Genomic DNA, 17688 nt, shown 5'->3' on the forward strand with positions numbered 1-17688 from the left:
GTGTTACTCCTGTTCTTTGACTCTTGGTTCAACCTGGGTCCTTAGGGTTGTCCCTGTTGACTACTCACAACTGGACTCTGGACCCAGTAATGGGTTGCAGACCTGTTTCCTAGGACCTTGGGGAGGGAGATTATAAAGGTCAAAAAAAAAATCCTCTCGTTTATTTACTTTTAATTTCTTCACATGTACTTCCTTGTTCAGCCAGCAGATGGTGAGTTTTTGCAGCCCTCTTAGTTCAGTGCCCTGGGGGAGTGTTTGCTGCAACAGGGACTAGATCAGTGTGATAGAGAATCCTGTCTGAGTGCTAAGAGCCTTGTAATTCAAACTTTCTCAGAGACAGTTTTCTCTAACCTTCCCTGGCAGCCTCCTCCCCTTTCCCTAGTAGGAAATAATTCCACTCCTCTCTGCATTCTCAGCAATCAGCCCCAGTTAGCAGAGAAGAGATTGAGAGGGTCAGATCTCTTTAGTCTTGAACTGGCTCCCAAGGCTAACAATGGTGTGGCCTGGAAGGGCTCCTGGGACACAGCAGACCAAATTTGTGGGTCAAAAGCTGAGTGAGCCTTAGGCTGTGTCCCTCTCTCCCCTTTCTGAGAAGATGGACCTCTGGGGTACCCTTTGTAGCGCCCAGCCTAGAGGCCTGAGTATTTAAAAATATCTTTAGTGTGGAGGAAGGTTCCAGCAGCTTTTAACCCATAATTTTGCTATCACGATTCTTTTCCTTTGTCCCTTTCTCTTCTGGGTGGTGTCTAGCCTTCCCCTGGTGTCCTAAACCCTGGAAGTTTTTTTCCCAGGCTGTTTCTGCCTGTCCTCTAGCATTTTTCTGAGAGACAAGAAATCCCATTTCTTTTATTAGTAGTCTGTCATCTTCCCAGAAATCTATTTTATATTTTATTTTTTTTTATTTTTTTATTTTTACACACTCCATATTCACCAAACATATACTCCCTCTCCCCTCCTCCCCTTCCCCAGTGACCTCTAATCTGCTTTTCTATCTCTGTAGACTTGCTATTTCTAGACATTTCTTAGAGGTGACATCATACAATATTTGTCCTTTTGTGTCTGGCTTATTTCACTGAGCACAAGGTTTTCAAGGTACTTCCATATTGCAGCAGGTCTCAGAGCTTCATTTCTTCTTCTGACCAAATAATATCCCATTGGGAGCTGTAGAGCTCATGTCATTGCCTACCTAGTAAATGCAGGAAAACAAAACAGTTTCAAATGAAGCCATGGACATTAATTTAGGCATCGCCCAAATATGCCTTGAAGCTTGGCAGGAGAGGCAGCTCCAAGAGCCCTGCACAGTCCCTTCCTCTGAGCTGCTCCTGCTCAGACCAGGACCCACAGTGGTAGCAGCGGGAATATAGTGCCTGTGTTGGAAGGTGGGGCGGTACATACAGAGAGGTGCATGGGATGCAGTAGAGGCCCAAGGTTGGGGGTGGGGACTGACTAGTTTGGCCCTGGAGACCAAAGCAGGCAACCCAGAGAGGATCTTTTGCGTGGAGTTGAGGTGGAATAGGAGCCCCTAGTCGAAGGGGGTTAAATGTAGACACATTGCAGCTGGGGCATGGGAGGGGATCAGCAGACTTGATGTTGAAGGAAGACATGACCAGCCTGCAGTTGTCTCAAACCCTAAATTTGCAAAAAATCACCATAAAATATAATTACCTATGTAAAATACAGCAGATTCTGAGAAGAAAACAGAAAACATAGATTTTAAAAGATCTTCATGCATGTAGATTTGGCGGTGGATTTTTAGATTTGACATCCAACAGCAAGAGCAACAAAAGAAAAAAATTAAATTGGATTTTGTCAAAATTAAAAACTTTTGTGCATTAGAGGACCTTATAAAGAAAGTAAAACAACAACCTACAGAATGAGAGTCAATATTTGGAAATCATATATCTAATAGGAGTTTAATATCCGGAACTCCTACAACTCAACTAACAAAAAGACAATCCAATTTAAAAATGGGCAGGGAAGCAGATGTGGTTCAACCAGTTGGGCACCTGCCCACCACATGGGAGGTCTCAGGTTAGTGTCCCAGTGCCTCCTAAAAGAAGATGAGCAGATACTGCTCCCGCCGCAACGAGCTAGATGCCACAAGCCAGCAGATGCCACAGCTTGCAGGGAGCAGATGTGGCTCAGGTTGTTAGGCACTTGCCTCCCATGTGGGAGGTGCTGGGTTCAGTTCCCAGTGTCTCCTGGAGAAAGCAAGCAATGAGCTGACAGGCAAGAGAAGGGGGCAATAAATAAAGAAAAATAAGGTAAGTAAATCTTTTTTTTTGTAAACAGGCAAAGGACTTGAATAGGCATTTCTCAAAAGAAGATATTCAAATAGCCAACACACACAAAATGATGCTAAATATCATTAGCCATTAGATACATGAAAATCAAAACCACAATAAAGTACTACTTTACACCCATTAGGATAACTATTTTTAAAATGAAAAATAAGTGTTGCAGAGTATGTAGAGAAATTGGAACTCTTGTTTATTGCTGGTGGGAATTTAAAATGGCTTAGCTGCAGGGATGGATGCTGGATGTTGTGTGTCCTGTCATGACCCACTGGGTGGACTGGGGGAGAGTGTGGACTACAATGTGGACCACTGTCCATGTGGTGCAGCGGTGCTCCAGAATGTATTCGCCAGGTGCAGTGGATATGCTGTGATGATGAAAGAGGTTGTTGATGTGGGAGGGGTGAGATGGGTGGGATGGGGGGTATATGGGGACCTCATATTTTTTTAATGTAACATTTTTTTAAAAATAAAGAAGAAAAATAATAAAATAAAATAAAATAAAATGGCTTCGCTCCTGTGGAAAAGTTTGACAAAGTCCTCAAAAAGTTAAACATAGAGGGAAACGGACTTGGCCCAGTGGTTAGGACGTCCGTCTACCACATGGGAGGTCCGCGGTTCAAACCCCGGGCCTCCTTGACCCGTGTGGAGCTGGCCCATGCGCAGTGCTGATGCGCGCAAGGAGTGCTGTGCCACACAGGGGTGGCCCCCGCGTAGGGGAGCCCCACGCGCAAGGAGTGCACCCGTAAGGAGAGCCATCCAGCGTGAAAGAAAGTGCAGCCTGCCCAGGAATGGCGCCACCCACACTTCCCGTGCCGCTGACGACAACAGAAGCGGACAGAGAAACAAGACGCAGCAAATAGACACAGAGAACAGACAACCGGGGAGGGGGAGAATTAAAAATAAATAAATAAATCTTTAAAAAAAAAAAGTTAAACATAGAATTACCATATGACCTGGCAATTCCTCTTCTAGGTATATACCCAAAACAACTGAAATCAGGAATCAGGGACTTAAAAAGATACTTGCACACTGATGTTCATAGCAGCATTATTCACATTAGCCAAAAGGTGGAAACAATCCAAGCTCCATTGACAGATGAATGAATAAACAACATGTGTTTTATACATACAAATAAACATTATTCATCCATAAAAAGGAATGAAATTCTGATACATGCTACAACATGGATAAACCTTGCCAACATTATGCTAAGGGAAAGAAGCCTGACACAAAAAAACAATATTGTATAATTTCATGTATACAAAATATCTAGAATAAGCAAATTCATAAAGAAAGCTAGTTGATTAAAGATTCAAGGGGCTGGTGGTAGTGGAATGGGAAGTTATTGCTTAATGGGTACAGAATTTCTGTTTCAGTGATGAAAATGTTTCAACAATATATGGTATGATGGTTGCCCAAGACTGAATGTAATTATTGCCACTGAATTATATGCTTAAAAATGCTGATGGCAAATTTTATGTTCTATATATGTTTTCGCAGTAAAACTTTTAAAGAGGGAAATGAATGTGGCTCAAGCGATTGGGCTTCTGCCTACCACATGGGAAGTTGTGGGTTCAGTTCCCAGTGCCTCCTAGACTAGAAGGAAAGCTGACGTGATGGGCATGTGTGGTGAACTGATGCAACAAGATCACACAACAAAGAGATACAAAGAGGAAAAACAATGAGAGACAAAACAAACCAGGGAGCTGATGTGGCTCAAGTGATTGAGCGCTTCTCTCCCACATGGGAGGTCCCCAGTTCAGTTGCTGGTACCTTCTAAAAAGAAGATGAGGAGACACAGAGAGCATGCAGCAAATGGACATAGAGAGTACACAGCAACTACAAACAACAAGTGGGGGGGAGGAATAAATAAAAATCTTTGAAAAGAAAAAAAGTTTTTTAAGAAGTAAAAAAAAAAATGCAGGGAAGCGGACTTGGCCCAATGGATAGGGCGTCCGTCTACCACATGGAAGGTCCGCGGTTCAAATCCCAGGCCTCCTTGACCCATGTGGAGCTGGCCCACATGCGGTATTGATGCATGCAAGGAGTGCCCTGCCATGCAGGTGTGTCCCCGCATAGGGGAGCCCCATGTGCAAGGAGTGCGCCCCGTAAGGAGAGCCACCCAGCGCAAAAGAAAGTGCAGCCTGCCCAGGAATGGTGCCGCACACATGGAGAGCTGAAACAAGATGACGCAACGAAAAGAAACACAGATTCCCATACCGCTGACAACAACAGAAGTGGACAAAGAAGAACACGCAGCAAATAGACACAGAGAACAGAGAAACTGGGGTGGGGGTGGGGGGGTGGAGAGAAGTAAAAATTAAAAATTTTTTTAAATGCAGCAGATCGTGACTAAAAACACCGTGATTCTACCCAAACACTTAGTAAACCCACAAATACAAGTATATTGTCATTTATAAAGCTTTTTTTTTTTAAAGATTTATTTATTTAACCCCCCCCCCCCCCCCCCCAGTTTTCTGTTCTCTGTGTCTATTTGCTGCGTCTTGTTTCTTTGTCCTCTTCTGTTGTCAGTGGCACGGGAAGTGTGGGCGGCGCCATTCCTGGGCAGGCTGCACTTTCTTTCACGCTGGGCGGCTATTGTTTCCTAGGTACATCCTTATCACCTAACCCCTTTTGGCTTTCTCTGTCATTGGATTTGTCTCTTGGTAGGCCATTTTATTCTTGCTAACACAGCTGCATAAATGGCTCTTTTCTTGTTTCTATGTAAAGCATTTAGGAGGTCCATATACATCCCAGTTTAAAATCCACCTCTGAGGGAAGCGGACTTGGCACAATGGATAGGGCGTCCGCCTACCACATGGGAGGTCTGCGGTTCAAACCCCGGGCCTCCTTGACCCGTGTGGAGCTGGCCCATGCGCAGTGCTGATATGCACAAGGAGTGCCCTGACACACAGGGGTGTCCCCCGTGTAGGGGAGCCCCACGCGCAAGGAGTGAACCCCATAAGGAGAGCCGCCCAGCGCGAAAGAAAGTGCAGCCTGCCCAAGAATGGCACTGCACACACAGAAAGCTGACACAACAAGATGACGCAACAAAAAGAAACACAGATTCCTGGTGCCTCTGATAAGGATAGAAATGGTCACAGAAGAACACACAGCGAATGGACACAGAGCAGACAAGGGGGGGCGGGGAAGGGAAGAGAAATAAAAAATCTTAAAAACAAACACACACCAAAAAAAAAACCCACCTCTGAGGTTGAGAGTCCCTAATTTAGACAAGGCTTGTTTTCCAACCAACAACCATCACTCTGTTAGATGCAAAGTTGGCTTTGAGATGTGCAGGCTGGGACATCACCAGGAGACCTCAGGAGCCAAGCATCTCCCTACTTCATTGAACCCGGCAGCACTCAGTTCACCTTCAGGCTGGAGAAACCAGCTACACATTCTAGACGCTCCGTGATTGCTTCTAAGCAATTCAAGCTACAAGCATCAGCTCCTTATATTTCACCCAGTTCTGCTAGATTGTGCCCATAGCTTGGTGTACCCAGGGTGGGTAAGTCAGTAGCCCGAAGAAGCCTGAACTTTGCTCTGAGAGAGCAAGTGGGGAGTCCTCAGAGGCTGGGGGACTTTCCTGTTTGGCTATTCTAGAAAGATGCCTGGCAGCCTCATGGAATAAGGATTGAAAAGGTGGGGGCTGCCTTAGAGATTATGCTGGAGGTTATACTTTAGAGATTATGTGTAGCAGTTTGATATTATTGATGAATTCCAAAAAGAAATATTGGATTATGTTTGTAAACTGATCTTTTCCCCTGGGCATATTAGATTATACTGGATTCATAGATTTACTTGATTAAGTAATTATGTAAACCTCTTGTTCAAGTAGGGTGTTGAGTCCCCACCCTATGGTGGGTGAGGACTCACAAATAAAAGGAATGGCAAATGACAGAGTTAAGGGTTTTTGATGTTGGACCTTTGATGTTGAAGTTTGATGCTGAACCCTTAAGCTGGAGCCCCAGGAAGGAAGCTCCCAGAGGGAACAGAAGCAAGCCCCAAAAAGAGAGAAACCCTGAGCCCAGGAAGAAGAAGGCTGAGGAAGGGAGGAACCCAGGAAGCCTGAAACCTGGCAGATGTTGGCAGCCATCTTGCTCTAACACGTGGAAATAGACTTTGGTGAGGGAAGTAACTTATGCTTTATGGCCTGGTATCTGTAAGCTCCTACCCCAAATAAATACCCTTTATGAAAACCAACCCATTTCTGGTATTTTGCAGCAGCACCCCTTTGGCTGACTAATACACCATGTCAGCATAAAGGGAGGCAGGTCAGAAGGCATGGGAAGGAGAGACTGGATTTCTGCATGGAGTTGTGTAGAAAGGGTAGGTTCCCAGCCTGGCTGGTGAAGGCAGAGTAGCCGAGCTGCCAATCAGGGTGCAGGAGGCCCAGCTGCAGGCACAAAGAAGAACCTAAGAAGCGCTCACCTCGGAAGCAGATATGGCTCAAGTGATTGACTCCCAACTACCACATGGGAAGTTCCTGGTTCACTACCTCCTAAAGAAGACAGCGAGCTGGCACAACAGGCAAGCACAGCAAGCTGACACAAGAGACACAAGAAGAAAAACACAATGAGAGAGACAGCAAAGAAAGGAATAGAGGTGGCTCAAGCAATTAGGTGTCTCCCTAGTGTAGGTACTTATATAATGTAGGTACTTATATAACAGGAAGGAAAAACAAGTTTCCACAAACATTTGAATTTTATTGGCAAAATTCAAAATATAAGAACAGTGAGTATAATTTTATTTTCATAAAACAGGTCTAAGAAGAAGAGTGGAATTCTTCTGAGAGGGACAATATTTCACTTACTTGAGAGTATAAAATAGGTGTTCCCTATCCAATCAATTACAAAGTCATTTGCAAATGCCTTTCTTCACTCTTGGCCACACAAAAACCGATTTGGGGGAAGCAGATTTGGCTCAACTGATAAGAGTGTCTGCCTACCATATGGGAAGTCTACGGTTCAAAGCCAGGGCCCCCTGACCCTTGTGGTGAGCTGGCCCACGTGCAGTACTGATGTGCACAAGGAGTGCGCCCTGCAAGGAGAGCCACCCTGCACAGAAAAAGCGCAGCCTGCCCAGGAGTGGCAGGAGTGACACTACACGTACAGAGAGCTGATACAGCAAGATGACGCAACAAAAAGAGACACAGATTCCCAGTGCCGCTAACGAGAATGCAGGCAGACACAGAATAACACACAGCAAATGGACAGAGAGAGCGGGGGGGGGGGGAATAAATCTTAAAAAAAAAAACAAAACCAAAAGCCTATTTGGCCCAGGAGCCAAAAAGTTTGCTGACCCTCAGTCCAAAGTGCCCATATAGGTGGTTCATTTGCTATGCTTTGCTCCTGCCTGTTCCCAGGGCTTCTCATTTTCATGAGAGAGGGCCATCCAGTTCAACGCTAAGCTTCTCAAGTAGGTGTCCTTGTAAGCACTGCGCAGACAGACTGGACGCCCAGGAGGTGCTGTTGAAACGTGGCTCTGGTGGGACGTAGCTCAGCACAGAGGAGGTGTTTGATTTTCTGCAAGTAGGCATGGCTCGAAAAGCCCAAGAGCACTGCCAGGGGTGATTTTCCTTTTTAAAATTTGTATTTTTGTTTTCTCCAAAGATTGAAAGAAGCTATAACTACAAGTAAAGAGCAGGAGTCGAAGTACCAGGCCAGCCACCCAAACCTCAGAAAACTGGATAATTCAGGTGAGTGGGGGACATGAGTGTGATTCTGTGGGAAACCACGTTCAGCCTTGGCCCTGTGCTGACGGGCAGCGGAGGCCTCTACAGCTGTGAGTGCTGACTCCAGCTGCTCTCTCCAGACATGCTGGGTGAGGGGCACTTGGCAGCCTGCGCCACTTTCTGAGGACTGGGTTTGCTTTAGGGTGGGTTACCTCCTGCCGTCTCCCAGGAAGGGCAGAATAAAGAAGTGGGGGGCCTGCATCCCATTTAAAATGCACTATTAGTTTGCCGTGTGTATCTCCAAGCTCTCTGATAGTGAAAATCAACTGGGAGAAAACTCCTATAGAGAGCACAGTAATAGCCCCAAGGAGGTCTACATCCTAACTGCTGGAACCTGTGAACATGTTTGATGACGCGGCACAGGGAAGATTAAGATTGCAGAGAAGCAGTTGTGGTTTTAACTGTTGGGTACCCACCTACCACATGGAAGGTCCCAGGTTTGGTTCCCGGTGCCTCCTAAAGAAGACAAGCAAGACAGCGAGCTGGTGCGATGGGCTGGCATGGTGAGCTGACGTAACAAGATGATACAAGGAGACACAACAAGGAAGCACAGTGAGATACAACAAGCAGCGAGCAGAGGTGGCTCAAGTGATTGGATCCCTCCCTTGAAAAGCACCATTGCAGGAAATTCAAGGACTTCTTGATTTGTGGAGTGTATGGTGACACGAGAGACTCAAATTGATGCTTGCATGCAGAGTGGATTCACTAGGTAAGTGCCAGAGAAAAGGCACTCCTTCTACAAAGAGGTATTTCCCCAAAAGATGTTAACCATGGAGTCAGAAAGGGCTTTTTTGTGTGCATTTAAAAGGTGAAGCTGAAGAAGATTATTCCTTGAGGCCAGAATGCATTATGTAAGAACCTTGTTGTTTTAAGTGAACAGAAATAAAATTTTTTTAAAAATCACTCCAGGGAACGGGTGTAGCTCAGTGGATGATCACCTGCTTCACATGTACAAGATCCCAGGTTCAATCCCCAGTACTGCCAAAAAAAAAAATCACACCGAAATCTCATTTTGGTAACAGTTTCATTTTTTTGTTTTGTTTTGCTTTTTTAGGAACCCATGACCTCCCACGTGGGAATCACGCACTCAGCTGCTTGAGCCACATCCACTCCCCACAATTGCATTTTTTAACTTTGTTGTCCAGACTTGTCCACCCGGACCCTGTGGTGATTTTTGTATTTGTTTTTAGTTTTTGTTGTTTCTTTTTTAATTAGAGCAGTTGTAGGTTTACAGAAAAATTACACAGAAAGCCCAGAGTTCCCACATACCCCCGCATACATGCACACACACACGGTTTTCCCTAATAACAGTTTGCGTTAGTGTGGTTGGTACCTTTGTTAGAACTGGTACAATATTAACTATTAGCTAGTCCATAGTTTATGTCAGGGTTCACTCTTTATGTTGTACTGTCCTAGAATTTTCAAGCCCACATAGTTTCCATTTCCACCATTCCACTGTCATATGTGTGAATCTGTCTCTTTCCAGAGCTTGTGGACCAGGGTCTCACCAAGTGACCCATCTCTTGAGGTAGAATCTGGCACCCTGACTTGCCCCTGTGGACTCTCTCCACTCACCTGGCCCACAAGCCGCCCCAGGGCTCTGGTCAGGCCAGCTGGCTCCCCTCCCACATGCATTTCATCTAGACACCTTTATTTCTATCTCCTCTCCTCGGACGGCCTCAGGACCGACCACCTCATTTCCTCCACCCATTTATCCAGATTCATATTCACCTGGACAGATGTCCGCTCACCTTCCTCTCGGTGTCTCCTTTTCAAATCAGACTCCATCATTGGAGGGGCCAGCTCTGCTGAGAGTGCCGAGGCTTACCCAAAGAACCCGCACCTCCGAGCCTATCATCAGAAGATCGACAGCAATCTCGGTAAGTCGGAAGGCTGCTGCAGCCTCGGCGAGTCACACATAGGCCAGACACTTGGCCTCCAGGCAGCTCATGGCCAGCACAGTCGTTGCCACCCTTCTGCTCAGGGCAGAGATCTGGGAATGGCCCTGGTGCCTGCTCTTGCCACACCACAGGCCACCTCCCACATGGCAGCATGTCCATTCACCTCATCGCCTCTGGGTTCTGCCTGCTCCTCTCCAGTCCTGTTTGCACTGCCACTCCAACCGAGCTGTCCTCCCCTCTGGTCCGGATTCTTTTTTTTTTTTTTTTTTTAATTTCTCTCTCCTTCCCCGCACCCTGGTTGTCTGTTTTCTGTGTCTATTTGCTGCGTCTTCTTTGTCCGCTTCTGTTGTTGTCAGCAGCACAGGAATCTGTGTTTCTTTTTGTTGCATCATCTTGTTGTGTCAGCTCTCTTGTGTGTGCGACGCCATTCCTGGGCAGGCTGCACTTTCTTTCGTGCTCGGTGGCTCTCCTTACGGGGCACACTCCTTGCGCGTGGGGCTCCCCTATGCGGGGGACACCCCTGCGTGGCACGGAACTCCTTGCGCGCATCAGCACTGCACATGGGCCAGCTCCACACGGGTCAAGGAGGCCCAGGGTTTGAACCACGGACCTCCCATGTGGTAGATGGACGCCCTAATCACTGGGCCAAGTCCGCCGCCTGGTCCGGATTCTGACAGCAGCCGACACTGGCCCACCAGGGTCCTGAGAGGCCATATTGTGCGCTTTCTGGGTTCCACATCATCTCCTCTCTGACCTTCAGGGACTCAGCCTGGGTTCCTCCACTGCAAAATAGAAGTAGGGACAGACCCTGCCACTGAGGGCTGGTGGGAGGAGTCCCAGCACTGACCCTGGGAACCTTTAGGAACACCTGGCCGCTCATGTGGCTACTCCAGCCCATTTGCTCTACAGCAGTAAGCTTTTAAAGATGTAAGCCAGACTTTGTGATGCTTTGCTGAACTGTGGCCTCCCCACCCATTCAGAATGCTTCCAGATTTCTCACCTGGGCCCAGCCTCCAACCCCCATCCATCTCCCCACCCTTCCTGCCATCCTCACTTTCCTCGCCCCCTGGAGCCCTTTGCCTCCTTCCTGCCTCACAGCCCTCATAGAGCTGCCTGCCTCCACCCTTTGCAGGCTGGCTCCCTCTCCCCCTCTAAGTCTCGTTTTAACCTGACTTCCCCGTTTTGTTCTCTCAAAGCACCCTTTTCTTTTTACTCATAATTTATGTATCTGCTGGTTTATCTGTCGTCTTGCTGAGCAGACCCTAAGCTCTAGGAGAGCACAGGGATGCTTCCATTCTGTTCACCTCTTCCTACCTACCCAGGCCTAGTAGGCCAGCAGTCAATTGTTATTTCTGAACAAAGGGCGAAGTCGATTATTTGAAGCTCCAGTTGAGTAGTGTGTGTTTGTAAAGTGTGCATTGGTCCTGGAAAGGTTCTGGCCAGCTGTGTGTGCTCTCAAGTGGTGAGTCCCTGATATGCATCTCTTACCTTTACTCCAGGAACAAGAACCCTTCCCTCCACCCAAGGCTAATTGGGTTCTCATCCAGTGTCCCTCCCAGCCCCTGCCAGGAGTCTGGCAGGGTGGGTAAGACAAATAATAAAACCTTTTGGGAGACAGAATGGAAACCCATGGAAGGCATGTTGGGGTGTCCATGTGTAGCCTTCATTCTGCCCTCCTTCTGGTGAGGCAAATGTGCACACAATTTTTTTTCAGTCATACTGGGGCTGGGAAATGAACCCAGGACCTTGTATGCAGGAAGCTGGCACTCAACCACTGAGCCTCATCGGCTCCCCTGGGTTGGTTTTTACGTTTGTTTGCTTGTTTTGGTTGGGTTTTTAGGAGGCACCAGGGACCGAACCCAGGACCTCCCATGTGGGAAGCAGGTGCTCTTCATAAACACACATACACACACACACACACGCACGCACTGCACTTCATGTTTGTAGAAGTGGGGCTCATTCTCGTGTTTGAACTTGAATGCAATAATGATGTAACATATCACAAGAGCTGAGCCTTTGTCGACAAGAGTATAGGCCACAGTTACTCCATGGGAGGCTGGCACCTACAGCACCTCATTCCACTTCATTCCTTCCTCCATGGAGGGCCCTGGTCTGCAGGCATCTGTGCACCCGGCTCAGGCAGACACTGGCTTTTTCCACAGAGCACATGGAGGAAGAGTTGCCAGCCTGGTTCCAGGAACTGTGAGCCGGCTAGGGTAGCCTCATATGTTCAGTGGGAAAACAAAACATGACTCTTAATAGCACAGGTAAGGGTTTTCCTAGTATTTGCTTCCAATGGGTCCATCTGTGTTTTCATGTATGTTCTGGCAGAGTCCCCTGAATGCAGGACAGGGACAGATGCCCCCCCGCCTTCTGCCACCCAGCGTATGGTCTGGCAGGATGCAACCTTATCCAGAGGTGGGCCTGGCCTGGAGCTGATGTGTGCAGGAGCTCCGGTTAGACAGGACTTCCCAGGTCTCTTTTAGGCATGTTTCCAAACAGGGATTCCCATCCATATTTAATCCATCTTCAGGGAGGCTGGAGACAGCAGGAAGGAAATCAGGCACTGGTGAGCTTATCCACTGGTGCAGGGTTCTTGCCGGCAGAAAGCAGTCCCTCCAGTCTGCTGTTAGTAAGCCACAAAGCTCTCCCGGGTACTCACAGAGGGTCTAGGAAGACATTGCTCTCCAGGCCCCTCTGTGCATTTTTCCTACGCTACTCACTGATCTCATAATGTGCAGTGCCCTCCTTGAAGGTTAAAAGGCAGCTGGAAAAATGAGATCAATCAAATCACAGGAGTAAGAGTGGTTTTCTCTCAGGGCAAGAGGGTGGCTTCTGCATTGAGCACTTAACCTTTATTTTACTTTATTTTTTAAGATTTAGTTATTTATTTATCCCACACACTCCCCATTCCCCATTTTGTGCCTGCTTTCTGCTCTCGGTGTTCTTCTTTGTCTGCTTGGCTTCTCTTAGGAAGCACTGGGAACCAATCCTGGGACCTTCCAGAGTAGGAGAGAGGTGCTCAATTTCTTGCAGCATTTCAGCTCCCTGATCTGCTGCTTCTCTTATCGTCTCTCCTCTGTGTCTGTTTTTTGTTGTTGTTGTTGTTGTTTTAAGATTTATTTTATTTATTTCTCTCCCCTTCCCCTCCCCCTGCCGCCCCAGTTGTCTGTTCTCTGTGTACATTTGCTGCTTGTTCTTTTTGTCCGCTTCTCTTGTCAGCGGCACGGGAATCTATGTTTCTTTTTGTTGCGTCATCTTGCCGCATCAGCTCTCCATGTGTGCAGCACCATTCCTAGGCAGGCTGCACTTTCTTTCACGCTGGGCAGCTCTCCTTACGGGGCTCACTCCTTGTGCATAGGGCTCCCCTATGCGGGTGACACCCCTGCGTGGCATGGCACTCCTTGCGTGCTCAGCACTGTGCATGGGCCAGTTCTACACGGGTCAAGGAGGCTCAGGGTTTGAACTGCGAACCTCCCATGTGGTAGACAGACGCCCTGTCCACTGGGCCAAGTCTGCTTCCCCTCTGTATCTGTTTTTGTTGCATCATCTTGCTGTGCCAGCTCTTTGCACTGACTAACACTCTGTATGGGCCAGTATTCCTGTGTGGACCAGCGCTCCTGCATGGGCCACCACTCCATGAAGGCAAACACTCTGTGTGGGCCAGCTGTCTGTGCAGGCCAGCACACCGCATGGCCAGCTTGCCTTTCACCAGGAGGCCCTGGAAATCGAACCCTGGACCTCCTACATGGTAGATGGGAGCCCAGTCGCTTGAGCCACATCCATTTCTCTCAACTTTTACATTTTGTCAACAGATTTTCTTTTAACTCCGTACATAGTTTAGAAAGTATAACCATGGCCCTGGAGTTGAGCCTGTCTTACAAGGAAGAGGACTCAGCACTTACCCTGGAAAAGGGAAAGAAGCAGTCCCAGGTACTGTAACCATGTTTGCTCAGGCTGCCTGTCATTTCCTTTTCCCACAGATGAGCTGTCCCTGGGACTGGGCCGCCTGAAGGACATTGCCTTGGGGATGCAGACGGAAATCGAGGAGCAAGACGACATCCTCGACCGGCTCACAACCAAAGTGGACAAGTTAGATGTCAATATAAAGAGCACAGAAAGAAAAGTTCGACAACTTTAAACGACACCTTTGAAGAGAAGGCTCTCCACTTCGTTAATGACAAAAAGATTTGAGATTTTTTTTTTTTTCAGACTTCCAAGAAATCTCACAGATTATTCTAGTATGTAATTTAATATGTTTGCAAATGTTGTAATAGAGTGATTCTTAAGATATTTTATTATGTGGAAGTGTATGTCCCCTTCTTTTTAGGGCCAACACCTCTCTGAGTTCTTTAACTGAATACTTAAGTGTTTCAGGCAGAGCACAGGAACCTGGGAGGCTGGCCCTGAATATCTCAGGCTTTTGGTTACCATGCTGTAATGAGAAGGAGTTCCATTTCTCACTTTGATGAGTATATGGAAAGAGGTGGGCAGAATTCCAGCCTTGGAACCACCACCCTCGGTTTCTCTATGTTGTATTTCTCTCATTCCTTGGCCTTCCTGTGAGTCAGAACTCCAAGGAACTGTGTGAGCCAGTGGCGTGGGGAGGCCGTCTTCCCACACTTCTCTTTAGCAGTCAGCATCCCACCCCTGCCCCCCTGGGCACATAGTTTGTGATTCTTTCCACTCCCCTGGTAAAGGATCATTAGATTTGGAAATGGAGCAAGTGGGCACTTTTGGCTGTTTAATGGACAAATGTCACCTCCTGTGCCTCCATCCCTGGCATGTGTTTCAGTAGGAGGAGTTCAGACTGGCTCTGCTCAAAGTGACAACGGGAAATATGGAGGGAATTGGGTGACTCATCCCCCTCACGTGCTCTCAGATTCCACGGCTGGGTGGCCCCATAGAACGTGCAGGAACGGAGTATCACGTAGACAAGGCCACACAGCAGGCTTCCTCCACCGAGCACTCCACCCCTCTGGGCATTGCTCCGCTGACCAGGCCTTGGGTAGGGAAAGGGATTTATTCAGTGTCCAAGGTCTCCTGGCTCGTCCAGGAATCCCACCCCCAACCCCTCTCAGGGGGTGACACAACTCAGCCCTTTGTTCTCAGCCACCAGGTTTAGGACTGGAACTCCTCAGATGGTGCCAACTTTGTATAGTGGGATTCGGCTAAAAAAAGAAAGAAAAGCCCAGACATGGTCATTTTAACTGGCCCAGCTTGGTCTTGCATTCATTAGAATTAATTTCTCTAATAAAATTAATTCACCTCCAGTGAACAAGTGTAGCCATAAGACTGTTCAACACAAAAAAACTTAAAATATTTTAAGGCTTGTAAAAGGGACCAATTTGATGGAGACAGGTCAGGAAATGGTTTAAAACAGCAGTGCCTTTCACCTGAAAGCGCAGCCTTGCTTTTGTGACCTTTGCCATTTTGCGGTCACACTCTATATCCTAGAAATAATTGTCCCTCCAAACAAAAGAAACCTCTTGTTAGTGCTGTAGCTACACATTTATATTTATGTAGCAATCTGTAAAAGTTCCATCACCTGAGACATGACCTTCCAAAAAATACTGACATCCTCTGGGTCATGTGCCAGTCCCTCAGGGAATCCCATCCCAGTCCTTGTAAAAATCCCAAGATGTGAGGATGTACCCAAAGGGATCACATAAGAGGTTGTTTTAAATCAGGTGAGTCTATTATTTTTCTCTTAATAAGTGATAAAAGAAAAATGTTAAACCTACCCCCAGCCCAGTGGAAACCAGTTCTGAAGGTTCTGCAAAAAGGCTCTGCTTGAAAGCATGAAACTAGAATAAGGAGTAGCCTTGCATACATCTCCACTCATTCTGATGTTTTCTGTTTTCTTTCCTCTCTGACACCCTTCATGTGTATCATAATTGTTTTTATCATCATCAGGCATACCATGAAGATCAGTCATAATACCTTATATCTAAACTTCTTTTTCAAATAACTGCTGAGAAAGGCCACCACCAGAACACTCTTCAAAGGCCTTCCTGAAGAAAATTGCTATTTTGTATGCTGGGATTAATGATTTAACTGACTTGATGTAAAGTTAACATTTTATTCTCTGTATCTTTCCCTTTTTGTTGGATTGATGAAGCCCATCATTCCCCCCACCCCCTTTTTTTTTTTAATCCCAAGTCCCAAGCACATAGAAGGAGAGTTGTCCTCACATTTCTAGAAATGTCTTTCTCTGACATGTCAGAGGGCTCCTCTGTTCTGTGGCCTTATCCGATGGCCCGCCATTAAGCCACATGATGGTCAGCTATAGCAGCCAGCCATCTTCTTTCAGCTGGGTCTTCAGCCCCTGCTCCCTGGCTTCAAAGGACTGGCTGCTTCTCTGCTTTCAAAAGCAAAGTTGCTTGTTTATTTTCCCAGAGAATAAAGGGAGACCTGAGAAGGCTCCAAAATTGTTTCATATGATGATTGTGATCAAAAGGGAAACATTCTAGAGAAGACACATCTCACGGAGATGCTCAGCCAGGCTGGGATTGGCTGTTGGATGGCCTCCCGTAACACAGCCTAGACCAATGAACTCCTTACCAGGTGAGGTCTGTAAGACAGATTTTGATTTCCACAGTTGAGATGGAAACATTGTGCCTTCCAAAAAGTGGCTCTTCTGACAATAGGTTACATGTTAAGTGTGCTGCCAACTTCAAAATAAGTGCATTCTCCTAGAGGAAGCTGTTTCTAACATCAAATAATTTGTGACTTAGCAGTGGGATTGCCTTGTGAGTGTCTTTGCATTCTCTAGGAAAGGAGACCTGAACAGAGCTCTCAAGAGGCTGCAAGAAAAAAATACATAAGGTGCATTTTAATTTCTCTTTCTCTTAACTTCTTTTTGTGAATATGTAAGTTTAAGTGTATACTACACCAGTTTAGTAAAAATCTTATACTTTGCCAATAAAGGCCTTTTCTGCAGAATTTTCAAAGTGGCCAATGTTGTTAAGCGTTAAGCATCTTCTGTTGCAATGAATGAAATGTCTTCCTTCCAGAATGATAAGCTGGTCTGTAAGTGCTCATGAGAGGGTGGGGGGAAAGCTGGCCTTTTATTCGGAGTCAGTATCAGAATAGCTATTCTCAACCTTGATGTTTTCAACTCAACAAATGAGCATATTCCATGAAATAAAAGGGGAAGCTGTTTTTAAATCATGTTCTGGCTCCTACATAGTCATTTTCAAAGAGGTGGGGGGAGCGGATGTGGCTCAAGTAGTTGAGCACCTGCTTCCCACATGGGAAGCCCTGGGTTCAGTCCCTGGTGCCTTCTAAAAGCAAAAAAACAAATGAGAAAAACAACTTAGGGGAGCTGATATGGCTCAGTGGTTGAGCACTGGCTTCTCACATATAAGGTCTGGGGTTCAATCCTGGCCCTGGTACCTCAAAGAAAAAAAAAAGAGATAGCTGCAGAGAGGGTCAGCCTCATGAAGGCTCCATATAGTTGTCCCTGCTGCTGCATCTAGCACCTTGAACAACCTTCCTTCAAAACCCTCTCCATTTCCAGAATGCTCTTCCAGGCTCTTTCCTACCTCCCCACCCCTCACATCACGGCCCAGACCAACCCCAACAAACATCTGTGATGGGCCAGAGAGTAAATGTTTTAGGCTCATGGGCCATTCGGTCTCTGTCACAGCTACACAACTCTGCCATCAGAGTGCGAAAGCAACCAAAGATGCCAGTGAATGAGTGTGGCCACATTCCAGTAAAACTTACTTTATGGATCCTGAAATTGAAT

The 17688-nt window shown here is 46.7% G+C and overlaps 1 protein-coding gene across 1 annotated transcript in view; it reads left to right on the forward strand.

The window, feature by feature from the left end:
- Positions 1-16880, forward strand: part of SNAP29 (synaptosome associated protein 29) — a 34349-nt gene extending 17469 nt beyond the window's left edge. Inside the window, exons 3-5 of the mRNA XM_004466468.4 lie at positions 7913-7998; positions 9816-9914; positions 13919-16880. Of these exons, the coding sequence (XP_004466525.1) occupies positions 7913-7998; positions 9816-9914; positions 13919-14076 (343 nt within the window). The 3' untranslated portion in view covers positions 14077-16880. The remainder of the gene's footprint in view (positions 1-7912; positions 7999-9815; positions 9915-13918) is intronic.
- The last annotated feature ends 808 nt before the right edge of the window (positions 16881-17688 follow it).

This window comes from Dasypus novemcinctus, chromosome 19, assembly GCF_030445035.2.
Source record: "Dasypus novemcinctus isolate mDasNov1 chromosome 19, mDasNov1.1.hap2, whole genome shotgun sequence".
Lineage (NCBI taxonomy): Eukaryota > Metazoa > Chordata > Mammalia > Cingulata > Dasypodidae > Dasypus > Dasypus novemcinctus.